Source organism: Moschus berezovskii, chromosome 1 (genome assembly GCF_049115385.1).
Source record: "Moschus berezovskii isolate FMDL1 chromosome 1, NW_MosBer_1.0, whole genome shotgun sequence".
Classification (NCBI taxonomy): Eukaryota; Metazoa; Chordata; class Mammalia; order Artiodactyla; family Moschidae; genus Moschus; species Moschus berezovskii.
Genome location: NC_142460.1, coordinates 85,814,222 through 85,832,862, shown reverse-complemented (window position 1 = coordinate 85,832,862; position 18,641 = coordinate 85,814,222). Strand labels below are relative to the sequence as shown.

The 18,641-nt window shown below is 45.4% G+C and overlaps 1 protein-coding gene across 5 annotated transcripts in view; it reads left to right on the top strand.

Moving 5' to 3' along the window:
* The window catches only part of POPDC2 (popeye domain cAMP effector 2), a 39,867-nt gene continuing 21,226 nt past the window's right edge, over positions 1 to 18,641 (top strand). The window contains exons 1-3 of one of the 5 annotated variants that reach the window (XM_055433933.2): positions 1 to 915; positions 5,967 to 6,096; positions 12,356 to 12,906. In XM_055433933.2, the coding sequence (XP_055289908.2) occupies positions 425 to 915; positions 5,967 to 6,096; positions 12,356 to 12,862 (1,128 nt within the window). In that variant the 5' untranslated portion in view covers positions 1 to 424 and the 3' untranslated portion in view covers positions 12,863 to 12,906. The remainder of the gene's footprint in view (positions 916 to 5,966; positions 6,097 to 12,355; positions 12,907 to 18,641) is intronic. The other 4 variants (XM_055434173.2, XM_055434099.2, XM_055434006.2 and 1 more) reach the window with 4 other exon arrangements.

Here is an 18,641-nt window from a genome sequence, read left to right as displayed (position 1 = left end):
CTGGGCGCTCTTCATTCTGTTTGGGAACAACAGAGAACAGGATGTGGCTGCTTTATTATCCCTCACTGCTGAAGCTTTCAGCCCCATAGCCCTATCTTTTTCTCAGGACAATTTAGGTTTCCTGCCAAGAGTCAGATGTGAAGACTGTTCTAAGAAACCTGGAACTGAGGACACTCACCAGAGCTTTGCCAGGAGGGCCAGAGCCTTGCTGAGGGAAAGAGAAAGAAAAGTTTTCAGTTCTCCATGAAGTATATGATGTTTTGCTATTCATTCCCAAAGCTGCTGGAAGCATTCCTCCCAAGAAAGGTGGAGTTGGCGGGGAGAAGCCAGAGGTGAGACGACAATTGGGAAGACAGTTTAACCCATTTCCCGAATTTCCCATGTGGGGATAGTCTTAGAGCCCGACAGACTTTGAGACCCCAAGATGAGCAGCAACGGCAGCATGGAGGGTCAGCTCGTCTGGCAGGGGCCACTGTGCATTGCCTGGAGGCAGGACCTGGAAGGGGCTGTCTTCCACCTGGCCAACTGCTTCCTGCTCCTGGGCTTCATGGGCGGCAGCGGGGTGTATGGGTGCTTCTACCTTTTTGGCTTCCTGGGCACAGGCTACCTGTGCTGTGTGCTATGGGGCTGGTTCGGTGCCTGCGGCCTGGACATTGTTCTCTGGAGTGTCCTGCTGGCGATGGCCTGTGTGCTCCAGCTGGCACACCTGGTGTACCGCCTGCGTGAGGGTCCCCTCCCCGAGGAGCTGGAGCTGCTCTACAAGACGCTGTGCCTGCCCCTGCAGGTGCCCCTGCCAGTGTACAAGGAGATCGTGCACTGCTGCGAGGAGCAGGTCTTGACTCTGGCCACGGAGCAGACCTATGCCGTGGAGGGCGAGACGCCCATTGACCGCTTGTCCCTGCTGCTCTCTGGCCGGTAAGCCACTCTGCCACTACCCAGCATTTCTTCCCCACGCCCACGCTTCTCGTTTCCCAGTGTCTCCCTTTCCATTTCGTATCTCTTCCATTGAGGAAGGATGTGGCGAGTCAAACAAACCAAAATAGATTTTTCTAAGCATATACTTGCTTCCCCTTTCTTAATATTTTTCATGAGGAAACTAGCTCATGGTTGGCAGGAAGAATTGTGAATATACTTGCTGTTGGGAGGTGTGGGGCGAATGTTTCTTGACCCTGGCTCTGAAATGACCTCACCATGCCAGCATGTCATGCCTAAACTGCAGCAATATCTCTGTAAGCTTTGAAAAACTGAACATTTCAATAAGATTAATTAGTTTCTTCCATATGCATTCAACCTTTGCTAAGTGCCAACTATGTGTAAGGAACAATGCCAAAATAGGAGATTTTTTTGTAACCCCTGCTCCCGCCAGGACAGCAGAGATATCAGGGGATATCTATACAGATTCTATGGTGAAGCCATATATACCCAGGTATGGAGCAGGAAAGGGCTTCCCTGATGGCTCAGTGGTAAAGAACTTGCCTGCCAATGAAGTAGATGTAGATTTGATCGTTGGGTCGGGAAGATTCCCTGGAGAAGAAAATGGTGACCCACTCCAGTATTCTTGCCTGGGGAATTCCCTGGACAGAGGAGCTTGGCAGGCTACAGTCCATGCCGTTTAAAAGGGTCAGATACACCTTAGTGACAGCAACAACACGGGAGCAGGTCACCCTTGTCCACATTTCCATTCCAAATTGTTCTGTTGAGATTCCCACAGACCAAGAAGTAAAGTGCTATAAATCTGAGGGCCAGACAGTGAGGGGAGAGTAGTGATGCCCATATGTGTCTCTGTGAGGATATGGTGGAGACACCTGGCTGACATGTTTTAAGGAGGCTGACAGTCAGATCTTAGCAAAATGGGCTTTGCCAGGATTAGCCTGCATGTGAATGTTGGCCGTTGATCTCTTCTGATCAAATACTGTGTAGCTCTGTGCTGCACATTTGTGGAAATTGTGAAATTGTGAAATCTTTGAAATATTGCCCTAGTGGGACTTGTATGTGGAGCTAAGCATCTGACAGTAAGCATCTTAACCTGGTATATACTTGGACTGGCTCTGTGGAAAACAGAGTATTTTAAAACTTTGTCCTTAATTTTCTCTTTCCTGCTTTTTTGAGACCAGAAGAATGCGGTGATTCAAAGAAAAAAAAAGGGGGGGGGGAGAAAAAAAAGGAAGAAAGAAACCAGATAAGATTGCCAGTGGGGAAAAAGACTTTGACACTGATGATGATGGCGCTACCACCACCACTACTACTAGTAACATTGATGCCGTGCATTTATATACCAATGGATAAAGTCAAAGTATAATGTCTACATGTTTTAATTTTGTTTGGACACTGAGGTCCTGGATTGAATGAGCTATGAGGTTTTGTGATGTTTCATTTCATTTATGGTTGAAGTATAAATAAATGAAATTATTTGTAAACCAATACACATGTAGATACAAATATATTATGACTATTGCCAAAATGTTTGCCACCTACAATTCCGTGCTTAAAATAAGGACAGCTTAGGAAACATGCTCATTCATGAGACCCATGATATTGTTTGCATATCCTAGCATCTCTGTTCAAAGGAGGGGATTAAGACAGGTAGGAGAAACACCCACTGCACTGCTTGGTGCTCATTTGTGGAAGGACATAATAATTATTATATGGTTCAGGTATCTTTTATATGATAGATTTATCATGAACTTGTAGACCATGTTCCTGTGAAGAGGAGAGAGGGGCTTGGCCCCTCAGTGTGGTTTTTCCTAGTATGCACTGAGCTTAGTCACTCAGTCGTGTCTGACTCTTTGTGACCCCCCTGGACTGTAGTCTGCCAGGCTCCTCTATCCATGGGATTCTCCAGGCAAAAATACTGGAGTGGGTTGCATGCCCTCCTTCAGGGAATATTCCCAACCAGGGATCGAACCTAAGTCTCCTGCGTTGCAGGCAAATTCTTTACCAGCTGAGCAACCCGTGAAGCCCTTTTCCTAGTATGTGTTTGTGTGTGTTAGTTGCTCAGTTGTGTCCGACTCTTTGAAACCCCATAGACTGTAGTCCACCAGGCCCCTCCGTCCATGGGATTCTCCAGGCAAGAACACTGGAGTGGGTTGCCATTTCCTTCTCCATTTCCTAGTATACTTAGCATAAAAAACTCAAGTTAAAAGTTAGAAATTTCAATATTTTTCTTGCTTTTCAAGATTTGAAGTAAGAGTTTTGTTTTGATATCTTTCAACATCATCCTGTCTCAACTTTGCTAAGTTGGAGCTGAGGAAAGGACTTCTAGTCTATAACTAGCCTCCGACTTTAAAGGAGAATCATTATCTTTGGCTGGTGAGGTACCAAACACCTTGAAGCAGCAGAATAGAACTCCATGCCGAGAAGTGTGGGCTTCTGATGGAGACCTCCCCAGCTCACATGCATACCTCATCTGGAGCCCTTTGCTAAAACCTCAGACGTCCTTTTTGTTTTATTTTCATAATGCAGTCAGTCCCTTTCAAGACTCAGAAAGGCAAAGTGACTTCTTCAAAGTCCATCACACTGTTAAGCTGTGCTTACTGTTGGAGAGTTTCTCTCATATACAATCCCAAGCGTGAACTCCCACATGCACAGCCTCCTGAAGAGGCAGCCAGCTCTCCAAGCTGTTCATGGAGGAGGAAATTACCTGTTGTCAGGAGATCGAGGAGGAAGAAGAGATTCAAATGATAAAGGATATAGTATACAATGTGAATGGCTTCAGGGAGCCATGCAGGTTCATTAGATGTTGTTCCAGTCCATTCTAAAGGAGATCAGTCCTGGGTGTTCATTGGAAGGACTGATGCTAAAGCTGAAACTGCAATACTTTGGCCACCTCATGCAAAGAGTTGACTCACTGGAAAAGACTCTGATGCTGGGAGGGATTGGCGGCAGGAGGAGAAGGGGACGACAGAGAATGAGATGGCTGGATGGCATCACCAACTCGATGGACATGAGTTTGGGTGAACTCTGGGAGTCGGTGATGGACAGGGAGGCCTGGCGTGCTGTGATTCATGGGGTCGCAAATAGTTGGACACGACTGAGCGACTGAACTGAACTGAACTGAAGTCATGTCCAACTCTTTTGCAACCCCATGGATTGTAGCCTGCTCTGGAGCCTCCATGGATTGTAGGTTCCTCTGTCCGTGGGATTTCCCAGGCAAGAATACTGGAGTGGGTTGCCATTTTCTTCTCCAGGAGATCTTCCCAATCCAGGGATTGAAGCTGCAAAATCAAAGGAAAACAAAACAAAACACCCAGGGATTGAACCCACATCTCCTGCATTGGCATTTGGATTCTTTGCCACCTGGAAGGCCCTCATTAGATGTTACTCACAATGTAAAGTCTTGTCCCTCCTCAGTGGCTTGCTTGGGCGGCCAGATTCCTTGCATGGGAAGAGGATGAGGGATGGGAGGATCTGATGTGTATGGCAGCAGCTTCATTCTCTCCTGTTGTCTTTCTTCCTTTGTTCGAGAAGCTTTTCCTTGAGCTTTTGGTCCCCTTTATGGTGACACAGTGAGTTCATTTGTGTGATCTTTCCATCACTCTTCCTTTCCTTTCTCCCTTCCTTCCTCCCTCCCCATTTTCAAAAATATGTATTAAGAGAGCTAGAGACTAGGGATCTCTTGTTAAAAAATGAAAAATATTTTCCTTGTACTGTAAATTTCATAGAAATTTACAGTCTATCAAGAGAGTCACTAATTCATGACTCTAGTCACTAATTCCAAAGAGCAAGGCAAAGTGCAATGAGAGCATATAAGCAGTGGACCTAAATTTTCTGGGAGGCCAGGGGAGACTTCCTGGAGGAAGGAATATGTAAGCTGAGGCCTGAGGAGAAGGTGCGGATTGGGAAGAGAGGCAGCTGGAGGGAACAGAATATGTGAAGACCATGAGGTAGGAGCACACGGCACTTCATTTTCTCTCGCATCCTTTCATTACTCAGGGAAGTTCTGATGGCTATCTGCACATTTTGATAGGTCTTGTAGAAGCAAGAGTGTTTCCGCTATCAGAGAGTGCAGGCTGACACACATTCTTGACTTGGTTTGAGACCTACATCCCTTTCTGTTTTCCATCTTTACGTTGTCAGATAAAGCATAAAGTTTGTGAATTGATAGTGGTCTTTGGTAATTTGCACACATACATATATATCTAGGCATTCACTGGGAGCAGGTTATGGAGTGCTAATATGCCCTTGGTCAGAACTTAATCACATGGCTCTACTCAGCTGCAAGGGAAGTAGAGAAACATAGTCTAGCTGGGCAGTCATGAGCCCTGCTAAAAATGTTCCAGTACTATAGAGGAAGGGGAAAAGCTGATATTGGAAAACAGAATTCCATACTGGATTTCTCAGATCCTCATCTGCATTCTGATCTGCTTCTCAATACCCTATGCATCCTTCAGAAATCAGCTCAGATGTCATCTTTGAGAAGTCTGCCACTTGGAGAGAGCTAAGCTCTCTCCCTCCTCTAGTCTCCTGTCTCACAACGCCACATGTTGACTTGCAGCTAGTTATTTATGTGCCTGTGACTTCCACTAAATCGTGAAATCCTGAAAGGTAAGGATCAGATTATTGGGTCTTCCCTGGTGGTCCGGCAGTTGCCACACGGTGCAGCTGAAGAGTAAAAAAGAAAAAAAAAAGGACCAGATCATCCCCAGGTTCCCAGACTTCCAGGAACACAGAAGGTTCTCTATACATATATATTTTTTTAGACAGTTAAGCTCCAGAAAAAGTGGAACAATAGCTCCTTCTAATTGGACAGGATGTACCTTAGAGAGCTTGTTGATCTGCCCACTTTGTTCAATAAACACTTTCTTTCCCAGTATAACTGACTTTAGAAGAGAGGTTGAAACTGAGACTCTGAGTTTTCTAGGTAAAAGAGGAAAAAGCCCATTCTGGATCCTAGTCATTTTCCACTCTTTTAACATGTATTTTAAACTCTGGAGAAGCTTTGGGTAACCACTTCTCTTTTCCCACAGTCTCTTCTCTCCCTTTGCCAGGGTTCGTGTGAGCCAGGACGGGCAGTTTCTGCACTACATCTTTCCTTACCAGTTCATGGACTCTCCCGAGTGGGAATCGCTGCATCCCTCTGAGGAGGGGGTGTTTCAGGTAATAGGGAGCCCCATGACAACACTGCCGCAGCCCATTCCACTGCAACCCAGCAATATCTGTGCTTCCATCTTTCCTCTCTTCTGTCAGACCTTTGAACTACTGCCAATGTGATGCTTGAGGTGGGAGCACTCTCCTCCAGTGGAAAAAGTGCCTGGCAGAGGAAGGGTAGGGTAGGGAGGTGCAGATCCCTGAAAGGGGGGCCATGTCATTCCTATGCCTAAAACTCTTCCAGAAGACCCCAGCGACCACAGGATAAACGCTCTTGCTCTTCAGAGAGTAACTTACGACCTTCAGTGACATCCTGGAGCCACACCTCCAGCCCTTTCCTTACACTTCCTGCTCACACCAGCCGTGCTGAATTACTAGTACTTCCCTAAACGCACCACATTGCTTTACACGGCCGTGCCTTGGCCCCTGTTGTCGCCTCTATCCGAAATGCACTTCCCTCATCAAGAGGCGGCTATGGCATCTCACTTCCTTTGAAGCCTGCCCAGACTGACCTCACCAGCTCCCACCCCCACACATTGCCTGCCTGCCTCTTCTATTCCTTTTACTATGCTGACCGCACACATGTACAAGTTGGTTTTCTTTCTTTTGCATAGTAAATTCCTTGACGTAGAAATCTGGGCTTTTCCTCTCCACCTCCAGGCTCCAAAGGGCAAGGCTTTATACACAGTAGTAGGCGTTCAGTAAAGTTTCACTGAACTGCCTCGGCAGTAGGCCATTGGTGTCTCAGAGTGCTCCAGAGGGCTCCACATACAGTCTAAGGTCAGGGCCTGGCTGCTCGAGCCTGCCTCTCTTCTCTGTCAATCCTTCAGATTTCAGTTACCTTCTTTGTAGTTCCCACTTACTGTATGGCTAGCGTAGCGCATGACAGGCACTACCTATCTTATTGCCTTATTGATTCTCACAACCATCCTCTGGATTGAATATTGTTATCAACCTGTTTCACAGATGAGGAAACTAAGGGTCAGAAACCTCAAGTAATTTGTCCAAGCTCTTCATCTAGAAAGTGGCAAAACCAAGTTGCCTGACACCACTATTCTTTTTTAAAATGGGGGGTTACCAGGAGAGTGGAGGTTACACATATACACCATTATAGGGACTCCCCTGTCCATATAGTTTGCCAGTACTGGGTTCCCTCTGTCTCCTATCAGTTCTATCAGGAAGTTCCTCAGGCGAGCATCTATGCCAGCCCCAAAATAGACACACGCCAGGCGGTGCCACCTGGCTGGGCCTGCTTCCGCCCCACCCTGACTCTTGGCTCTGTGAGGACAGAGCCTGAGGGGAAATCCTAATCCCACTGCCTGGACCATCAGCCACAGGACCCCCTCTGAACATGTGCCTCCCCCACCACACACTCACACCCTCTCCAAGCAGCTCAGCAGTCACCTTTGAGAACTCCCTCAGAGCTCCAAGAGCCTTCAGGAGGGCTGAGTCAGGTCCTGAGCCAGCCAGACCAGGCTCTGTTTCTGACACTGAAACCGAGAAACAGGTGGTGGATAAGCCGGGTGTCCTCCCCTTAGTTATGCTTGAAAGGAAGGGCTATGACCCCAGATGGCCTCTCAGCATCTGAGAGGGATGCAGGGACCATCGCATTTCTTCCATCTGTATTTTTAGAATGACCTCCATTGGGAGCCTTGAGGTCCACACACTTGCTCTTGGCTCTGTGAAGTCCCATTTCCTCTTTGCAAATGTCAAGTGTTGTCTCGGGTTATAGTTCATCTTGTCCTTGCCTTTGCATTTGCATAGTCTTTGTTGACTAATAGGGAATCCACAGTGACTGAATCATAATTCTTATTGAGTTTGCCACAAGAGAATCAACATTCCATCACACCTCTCAAGAATTCAGTGAAGAATTTATTGACTGTTAAACACTGCAACCCTCTCATAAGTCACCAAGAACATAGCATGGGAGCGATCACATGGAAATCAGCATTATTTCTCTAATTAGAATCATGTTTTACTGGACTCAAGGTCTCTTTATGTACATCATCTCATTTAATCCATTCAACCATCTTCAAAGGTGAAGGTTAAAGAAAAACCTGGTCAAACAAGTCAATCCATTGGTTTCTGAAGATATTTAGGAAGGATTTTATACTGGGCATGAGAAAACAGTATCAAGTTATTTTGCAACATACAAGATTAGTAGTTTTTACCTGATTCATTCACTCATTTCAGTAATATTTATTGAGCTGTTACAGTAACCTGGGCACTATATGATTTGTTTTTGTTTGGTTTCATTTTTGGCCACATCACATAGAATGTGGGATCTTAGTTCCCTGACCAGGGATTGAATCCATGGTTCATGAACCCATGCCACCTGCAGTGAAGTGTGGAGTCTTAACCTCTGGATTGCTAGGGAATTCCCACCTAGGCACTATTAAAGGTGCTCAGAGTGTATCGGTCAACAGAACAGATGAAGGTCCCTGCCTTCATGCAATTCACATTCTAGTAGGTGAGACAAAAAATTAGTCATAGAAATTATGAACAAGTATATTATGCAATATGTTAAAAATAATAAATTATAATAAAAAATAAGAATAGCATAAGGGAGAGATACAATTGACCCCTGAACAACACAGGAGGTAGGGGTACCAACCTTTCACACAGTAGAAAATCCATGTATAATTTATAGTGAAAGTCGCTCAGTAGTGTCTGACTCTTTGAGACCATATGGACTATACAGTCCATGGAATTCTCCAGGCTAGAATACTGGAGTGGGTAGCCCTTCCCTTCTCCAGGAACTGAACTGGGGTCTCCTACATTGCAGGCAGATTCTTTACCAGCTGAGCTACTAGGGGAGCCCATAATTTATAGTCCAACCTCCAAATATACGGTTCCCCCAGATCTGGGGTTCCACATCCTCAGACTTAACCAATCGGCCAAATGTGTAGTACTTCAGGTATTTACTATTGAAAAAAAATCCCCATTTAAATGGATCTACACAGTTCAAACCTGTGTTGCTCAAGGGTCAACTGTAGTTGCAATTGTAATTGGGGATCTCATGGAAGTCTTTGTTGAATCGGTGACATTTGAGCAAAGACCTGAGGTGATTGGCAGTGTAAGCTCTGAGAATATCTGGGGGAATAGCATATTAGACAGAGGGAAGAGCCAGTGCAAAAGCTGGGTGTGAGAGAGACTAGCATGTTTGAGGTCCAGAAAGAAGGTCAATGAGTCTGAAACAGGGAGAGGGAGGGGAATGAAGAGCAGGAGAGAAAGTCAGAGAGGTGATAAGGAGACATGTCATCTAGGCCCAGAGTGTATATTTTCTAAATACAGACAAAAGGATTTCCTAACACATTGGATGTAGTATGTGAGAGAAAGAGGATCAAGAAAACTTCTAAGACTTCTGACCTAAGAAACTGGAAGGATGGAGCTGCTATCAAATGCGATAAGGAAGGCTGCAGATAGTATTGGCTTTGGGAGAAGAGAGGGAAGTCCAGTTTGGGAGGTATTAGACTTGCGTCATCTATGGACATTTAAATATAGACACTGCGTAGGCAGTTGCATACTTGAGTCTGGAATTAAGGAACAAGGTCTGAGCTTGAGACTAAGTTTGGGAGTCATTAGCCTACAGATGATATTTAAAGCTGTTACACTGGACAAGATCACCAGTGAGTGAGTGTAGACAGAAAAGGGATTCAAGAATCCATTAATCCTGGGATACTCTAAAAAGCAGAGACATTACTTTGCCAACAAAGGTCCATCTAGTCAAGGCTATGGTTTTTCCAGTGGTCATGTATGGATGTAAGAGTTGGACTGTGAAGAAAGCTGATCGCTGAAGAATTGATGCTTTTGAACTGTGGTGTTAGAGAAGACTCTTGAGAGCCCCTTGGACTGCAAGGTGATCCAACCAGTCCATTCTAAAGGAGATCAATCCTGGGTGTTCATTGGAAGGACTGATGCAAAGCTGAACCTCCAATACTTTGGCCACCACATGCGACGAGTTGACTCACTGGAAAAGACTCAGATGCTGGGAGGGATTGGGGCAGGAGGAGAAGGGGACAACAGAAGATGAGATGGCTGGATGGCATCACCGACTCGATGGACATGAGTTTGAGTGAACTCCAGGAGTTAGTGATGGACAGGGAGGCCTGGCGTGCTGTGATTCATGGGGTCGCAAAGAGTCAGACACAATTGAGCAACTGAACTGAACTGAACTGAACTCTAGTGTTTAGAAGTTAAAGTGGGTAAAAAGCAGCAAAAGAAGCTGAAAGGGACTAATCTGGAGGTTATACCAGGAGAGTGTGGCATCCTGGGAGCCAAGTAAAGAATATCAAAGAGGAGGGACTGAATGCCGTGAAAACTGATCATCAGACTCAGCAATGTCGAAGTCATAGGTGACCTTGCCAGGAACAGTTTGTAGACCACTGGGGCTAAGCCTTGCTGGCTGAAGAGAGAGAATGCGAGGAGAGGAATTGGTAACAGCCAAGTATAGACAACTTTTTCATGGTGTTTTGCTGAAAAGGAGAGCAAATCAATGGAGTGATAGCTAACCAAGGAACTAAAGGGAAGAATAAAAGATTTTGATTTTAAAATTTTGATTTAAGATGGAAGAAGTAACAGTGTATTTGCAAGAATGCCCACAGTCTTTTGTGTTCAGCTTTGAGCACACTGCTTGCATCCTTATTAGCTCTCATGTCTCATGTGTACTCACTTCATGTGCAGCACCCTGATTTCTTGTCTGGGAATTGTTAGTAAGTGCACTGAGAGTACAGGTTATGATAGATGTGACAACCACTTGCTGAGTCAAATTGGATTGTGATGGATTGTGAGAACCAGTGTTCTCATGAGGCAACAAGTCTGAAAAGATTAAGCAATTTATCTGATGTCACACAGCTGGTAAAGCTGGAACTTGAAACTCGTTTCTGGTCTTGATGAGGCAATTTAGGCCCTGACTTGAGTGCTGATGACTGAGGGGTGGGGGAGGGAGAAGAGGAAATGAATGAAGGGACCAGAAGAGGGATACTGCAGACGGGAAGGGGAGGAGGGGAGCAGAGGGGGTGTTCGGAGGCAATGAAACAAAAGGATTATATATATGATCTCTGATAAAGAACGTTTGGAAAGCCAACCCCACCTTTAATAAGTCAACCCACATAAAGCACTTAACACGATGGCTGGCACATGGTCACTCTCAGTAAATGTTAGCTGCTGTCCTCCTCCTTCTCATTTCCGCTGTCTCCATTCATGAATCTTCATCTTAAGTTCTGCCAACCTGCTCACTTTTAAAGTACTTAGGACAGGGTATAAAGAATTGTGTGATCCCACGCACTTTTCCTTTACTATCCTAAGAATGTTTGCGTTTGAAACCTATCTTTACCACTCATCATTGTTTTAACAAGATTTATCAAGCACCTGCTCTGTGCTGCGCACACATTACTGACCCTGCAAATGTGACTTAGCTGTGCATCATGGGCACATAGCTGAGTACACAGAAATTACTAGATGTCTATATAAATGAAGAGTGGGGTATCCTTCCACTTCGTGTTCTTAAGAGTGCCTCTTGGGACTTCCCTGGTGGTCCAGGGGTTAAGACTCTGTGCTCTTGATGCAGGGGGCATGGGTTCTATCTCTGGTTAGGAAACTAAGATCCTGAAAGCTGCAAGGCACCTCACCCCTCAAAAAAAGAGTCCCTTTTCCTCTGTGCCCCTTTTCTGAATTTAGTCATCAGATCCATTTGGTTACTTGTAGGGCCCAAGTCAAGAGCAGCTCATGGGCCTGAAGACCAGGCCGGCATTCTGTCCACTTGATGCAGCCTGGCATGCCTGATCAGAGGCTCTCTTCTCACTGAAATTCTTCCCAATTCTTATGTCCTAACTCCAATATATTATCTTTTATCCTTAAAAACTGTCATCAGCATCCTGACCTTTCTTCTGAGCACCAGGAGGCCCCTTTTCTCTCCTGTAATCACAACAGGCTCAGAACCTTCTGCAGCCATTAGTGGGATCAGCCATGGAACATAGTGTGTGAGAGCTGAGGAGACTGGAGGTGGACAGCGAGGTTCCAGAAGGTGATCTCAGGGATCTTCACAAAACCACCCCCCCTACTCCACCCCTCCCGCCATACCAGTGCACACAATAAAAGTCATTCACTGGACCTCTTCAAGGCAAGGCCCTGGAGAGGTACTTCCACAGCTTCTTCAGGAGAAGTGCAAAGTGCAGCGGTTTGCCAAGTAAACGGTATATATCTTTGTACTAAGCTTGGACACATTTTTAAGTTTCAACCTTCACTTTCTGCCCCTGACCCCTCTCAGGTCACTCTGACAGCTGAGACTGAATGTAGCTACATTTCCTGGCCCCGGAAAAATCTCCACCTCCTTCTGACCAAAGAGCGATACATCTCTCGCCTCTTCTCCGTCTTGTTGGGCTATGACATCTCAGAGAAGCTCTACGCTCTCAATGACAAGCTCTTTGCTAAGTTCGGGCTACGCTTTGACATCCGTCTCCCCAGCCTCTACCACGTCCTGGGTCCTGCTGCCCCAGATGCAGGACCAGAGTCTGAGAAAGATGACGAGGAAGTCCGTGAGCCAGCGGCATCCCCTCCTCAGGCCCTGCATATGTCTGTCCAGCAAACACCCCCTAGCTCCCCACCTCCACTGGTTACCAACTCTCCTGCATCTCCTCCCTGGGTCAGAATGTCCAGGCCCGACAGCGGCGTCCTGGGTGAGGACTCCACCAGTCTGGTTCTGGAGGATTTTGAGGAGGTGTCGGGATCAGAATCATTCATGGATTATAAGAGTGATGGGGAGTACATGAGGTGAGGGGAGAACTAACATGGGCACAGCCACCCGGCTCAGGATCCTGTGTAAGTACTCAGAAGGCAGTTGCTGCAGTCTTGCCAATAGCGGGCCTTTAACTTGGTTTATAAGGGCAAAAATCATTTCGTGGAGTCTGTCCTCTCAGAGGACTCCCATAAAGTGGCATTAACCCAACCTTGCAGATAGCAACTCACTCCTGGTGCATGAAAGGCATGAGGGTTTTTTTTTTTTTTTTTTAACTCATCCCTTATTAATTGTGATTGCTTTCAAAAGTGGTCTGGCTGGTAGACATTTGATCAAGCAGATAGGTTGCTAATTATTTTTTTTTCAAAGTTGTGCTAATAACCAAGGTCACATTTAAGGCTAAAGGGTATTTTATTATGGCATGCATTTTAAAGAATGCTTTAAAAAGCTGGCATGGCTCAAATTCCTAATGATTCTTCTTGGCATATAGTCAGCTCCAGAAAGCAGTCATTATTTCACCTGGATTGGACAGGCACTTCTGTTAAAACCACCCCTATTTCAAAGAGGCTTGTGATTGGAGGCTGATGACACTGGGAGGAAATGTGCCCACTTTGCTGTACTCTGGCCCAGTGGAGAGTGTGTTGCTCGGGCACAGGACTGGACACTGCTGAGTGAATGTCACGACAACAGGATGACTTTCCTAGAAAATCATAACCGTGGGAGGTAGAGTGGGCGTGAATCTGGCGGGCCTAACACGTAGGAGAGTATGTGTACAGCTCAGGAGAGTGGCCATAAAAGGCTGTGCTGAACAGTTCTGGGAAGTTGTTTTCGTGTTCCCTCTGACTGCTCTCACAATGCTGTGACATTTTCCTTTAGGACTCCACCCAACCATGGTGCGGGTCTGGCTTTTCCTGAGGAAAATACCACTGTTCTCAATTTGGAAGACATTTCCAAGGTCAGGGAGGGGGGTTAAGAGAGTAATCATTCTTTAGGAAACACTGTTTTCCCAAGAAACTATTTCAGGAAGGAAGGCATCTAGGGTACTTTGAGGTTAAGTGAGTGAATGTTTGCACATGTTGAAAAGCAAATCATATACATGATGAAAGAGGCAAGAGAGGTGAGTGATAAAAGATTAGCTATTTGGTTTCATGGATATGGAGTTAATAATCTATGGAATCAGTCCTTAGAAGCAGCATCTAGCAGCTCACTCTCTCCACCTCCTCCACTTGTGCTGTCCCCTCTCGCTGTCCTTCTCCCACTGTGCTGACGGTCGCCTCCCCGCCAGCCTGCCCCACCAGAGTGCCTGAGTTCTGTCCCGTGGGCCCCTCCCCACCTGCACGCGCTCTGAGCTCACACGGCTCCCTGTGTTCTCGTGTTCTGCCTGCTTCTCTTTTCCTGGCTCTGTCTGTTCTCCTTTCCCCGCTTCCCCTGATTTCTGCTCAGAACTTGGTTTCCTCAACGTGCTGCTTTTAAGAAGAGAAAGGCCCATTTCTTCTTCTCCGTTAATTTCCCCTCTCTATACTTTTCCTCCACGTGGACCCCATTTGACTATTTACGTATTTACCTCTCTGTTGCCTTCTTCCTGTTTCCTCCACTTCCTGTCTTGCTCTGTCTCCGCTTCCTGAACTGCCCTGTAGGCTCAACTTAATTTTTAATCCTGACTCTTCCAAGATCAGTACCTCTCCCTCTGCTGATAAAGAAAACCATTCAAGTGAGGATGTGAAAATTCTCTTCTTTGATGGCTACACATTTCATGCATGAGTTTTCCCAAACATTAACAGGCAGGCAGTTTTAGACAAGAGACCTGCATCGGGAGCCCAAAGTCCTGGTTGCTATGTCTGACTCTACTACTGTTTGCAAAGCACACAGTCTCACCGAACCTTACTTTCTTCACATGAATGTGTTGACCCAGCCGGCCCCTCCAAGGCCCTCATGGGTTTATGTGAGAAGGAAAAGGATGAGCTGTTCAGAGGAGGAAAAAGAAGCAGGCAGGCAACTTATAATGGACACAAGCCCCCGGACATCAGTGTGTCTTCCAGCAAGAACTCACTGCTGTATTTCACTGTGATTTCTCTTGTGTCTCGGAGCTGTCCTCCTCTCTGCTGGGTGGCAGGGTCCTGCTTGACTAGGAGTTCTCTCCATTCTGTACCTGTGAAGAATCTCACCTACCATGTGAGAGGCATGGCAGGTGAGATGTTCCCATGCAAGGTGGTTCCACCTCTGTCTCTCAGGCCCTCTACCCTTAACACTATGGGAAAAAAGGCTTCTTCCCAAATTCAGCCTTTTCTGAGGTTCACAATGAGAAAACTGCTAATATAACTCACTTTCTTTATACTTATCAGTATAAAGAGAGAAGGTATTAGAATCGTCTTTGGTTTAAGTAACAGAAAGGAAAAAACTGTGTTAACTGAGCACCGAAGAATTGATGCTTTTGAACTGTGGTGCTGGAGAAGACTCTTGAGAGTCCCCTGGACTACAAGGAGATCCAACCAGTCCACCCTAAAGGAGATCAGTCCTGGGTGTTCATTGGAAGGATTGATGTTGAAGCTGAAACTCCAATACTTTGGCCACCTGATGCCAAGAGCTGACTCATTTGAAAAGACCCTGATGCTGGGAAAGATTGAGGGCAGGAGGAGAAGGGGACGACAGAGGATGAGATGGTTGGATGGCATCACCGACTCGATGGACATGAGTTTGGGTAAACTCCGGGAGTTAGTGATGGACAGGGAGGCCTGGTGTGCTGTGGTTCATGGGGTCGCAAAGAGTTAGACACAACTGAGTGACTGAACTGAACTGAACTTTCACAGAGTTTTCAGAACAACTTGAAAATGTGATCAAATTGACCAAATTTCAGACAGCTTTAGTCTGTGATAATGGGATAATTTAGCCCAGAGATATTTTTCCCAAATTATATTTTGGGACGTTTGCTTTGAGTTATTTGTCATCAAACTCCTTTTATGGTTATTACTGTAATGAATAAGCATAGTGCCTCGAGACTGGTAGCAATTTACTTGTTTCCTTTCCAAAGCAGGGCACAATTCGCCATCCAGTCCCTGGCTCTTCAGCGACCAAAACTGTAAGCTCATTGCTGTTCATCCTGGTCCATAACTTAACATAAGAGTCATGAAGCTGACTGGATTCTGCATTGTTGGGAATGACATAGCTTCATCACACTGACACCAGAGCTTGTGCCTCACACCAAGACAGTTTAAGACCGGCTAAAAATAGTCAGTGTTTCTACTGGAGCATTGTTGTTGTTTTTTTTTTTTTGAAGAGCACAGTTTTCGGCCTGGTGGTACCCAGAACTGAGCCAAAACTGGTTGTTACTTTTTTAACATGCAAAGCGGTACTGTACGATAATGTATTCATGCAGGGTCTCACAGTTAAACCTCACATTAACCCTGCCTTCACTAGAATCTTTCCTGTTAATTCTACGAACACACTCCACAATGTTTCATTTGATATCTTACAGGAGATGCTCAATGAATGCATCTCTGAAGTGGTCAGTTAAGTCAAGCTACTGAGTCTATTATCACAAATTAACTGAAAGCTGTCTAAAATTTGGTCAGTTTACCTTATGTTTTCAAATTGTTCTGAAGACTCTAGTTTGAAAGTAAAGACTGTATATTGTTTCCTTTTTATTATTTAAATAAACAAAGAAATGAGAAACACATTACAACATGGAGGCTAATTGTGGTCAAGGAAAGAGGCCAGGACCAGGACATATTACCAAAGGCCAGAGAATCAATTCGACAAACATTCACTGAGTATCCACTATGTGTTTCAGGCACTGTGCCAGGTAATCATATTATGAGTAATCATGAGTAACAACTGAAAGACTGGAAGATGCTTAATCTGCAAGAGATGGACAAGAGTAATATCTTCAAATTTTGAAAAGATATCTTCACCTTAATTTGGCAAAGTTTTTGAGGACAAAGTTGAATTAAGGGCTGAAAGCTATAAGGAGAATGAGTAGTAAGTTACTCGTCACTGGAAGAATTCAAACAGTGATCAGAAGAAATCTCAGAGATTTTTTTAAGGTGATTGACACTTCAAGAGAAGGATGCCTTATGTTATTGCTATTAAGTTGCCTTCTAACTCTGTGATGCTATGATTCAATGATTCTAAGATGTGAATCTTGTCCTGCCACATAATTACCTACAAGAGAAGTTCCCTAGATGCAGAACAGGGCTAATAGTCTCATAGATAATTAATACCTACTAGTAAGTAAATGGGATTCCCTGATAGCTCAGTTGGTAAAGAATCTGACTGCAATGCGAGAGACCTGGGTTCGATCCCTGAGTTGGGAAGATCTCCTGGAGAAGGGAAAGGCACTCTACTATTCTGGCCTGGAGAATTCCATGGACTATATAGTCCATGGGGTCACAAAGAGTCAGACACGACTGAGCAACTTTCAATATCCAGCACTATTCAGAAGTAAGTAAATAGGTAGCCTCTGTCGATGTTATCAGGTTGCTTGAGGAGTAACTGAGATAAAGTACACAAGGCAATTTGTTAAGCTGTAAAGCCCTAGTTTAATGTATAATGTATTTTAAAATTCTGTTCTGTGTATCGTTATTTGCAAATTCTTCCCCTTCTCTCTCGCTCTCATTTCCCTCCCCAATCCCTCTCCCTACTCCTTCTGAGACATATGCTGCTGCTGCATCACTTCAGTCGTGTCCAACTCTGTGTGACCCCATAGACAGAAGCCCACCAGGGTCCCCCGTCCCTGGGATTCTCCAGGCAAGAACACTGGAGTGGCTTGCCATTGCCTTCTCCGATATAGTCACTGCTGCTGCTGCTGCTAAGTCACTTCAGTCGTGACCGACTCTGTGTGATCCCATAGATGGAAGCCCACCAGGCTCCCCCGTCCCTGGGATTCTCCAGGCAAGAACACTGGAGTGGGTTGCCATTTCCTTCTCCAATGTGTGAAAGTGAAAAGTGAAAGTGAAGTCGCTCAGTTGTGTCCGACCCTTAGCGACCCCACGGACTGCAGCCTACCAGGCTCCTCCATCCATGGGATTTTCTAGGCAAGAGTACTGGAGTGGCTTGCCATTGCCTTCTCCGATATAGTCACTAGCTTCCCCTTATTTCCTCCAGTCTGGTTTCCTAAGGGAGGTAATAATCGACAGGATCCCCTGACAACAAAAGGAACAGCAAAAAATTGGAGGTCCAAAGAAAACACACAGTAGCTCCTTCGCCCCTGAATAGCTAAGGGATGGCCAGACCTTCACCTGTTTTATTTGTCCAGGGGAGACAGATCACCATCACACTATATTCAGGATCCTTCCCTCAGAAGTCCCTATGGTACTTTGTTAGCTGTCAGTGTTGTTAAATAGCACGCTTCTTCCAGAACCACTGGAAAGCCTCCTGGGGCAGAAGACTTGCCCTTGAAGGTAGCCTGGCAGGAGCTGCCTGGGGTCTCCAGGTCTGGGTCTCTGGATGGTAGCTCTGCTTAACCTGCCAAGGTTCCATGTTCAAGTAGTTAACTTATAGGCAGCAGTTCCCTCCCCTCTTAGGACCACAACAGCCTGTGTTTGTTTTTCTTCTATTTCTGTTTTAGAGGTCTCATTTACCTACTCCTTGCTTTGTAAAAATAAATCACAAGGGTTTTATAAAACTCACTGGTTTTCTATGCAGATTTTTAAACTCATTCCGTAGTGTTAGATAGGAAGTATAGTTCTATAGATTCTTCATAGGAAGCAACCAAAGTTGATCTCTTGGTCTCTTCTCCAAGAGAATGAGAGAATTGAACTATATAACTTCAAAACTGACTCAGCCTAATATTATAGAAGAAAATGATTCAGTGATTCAACTG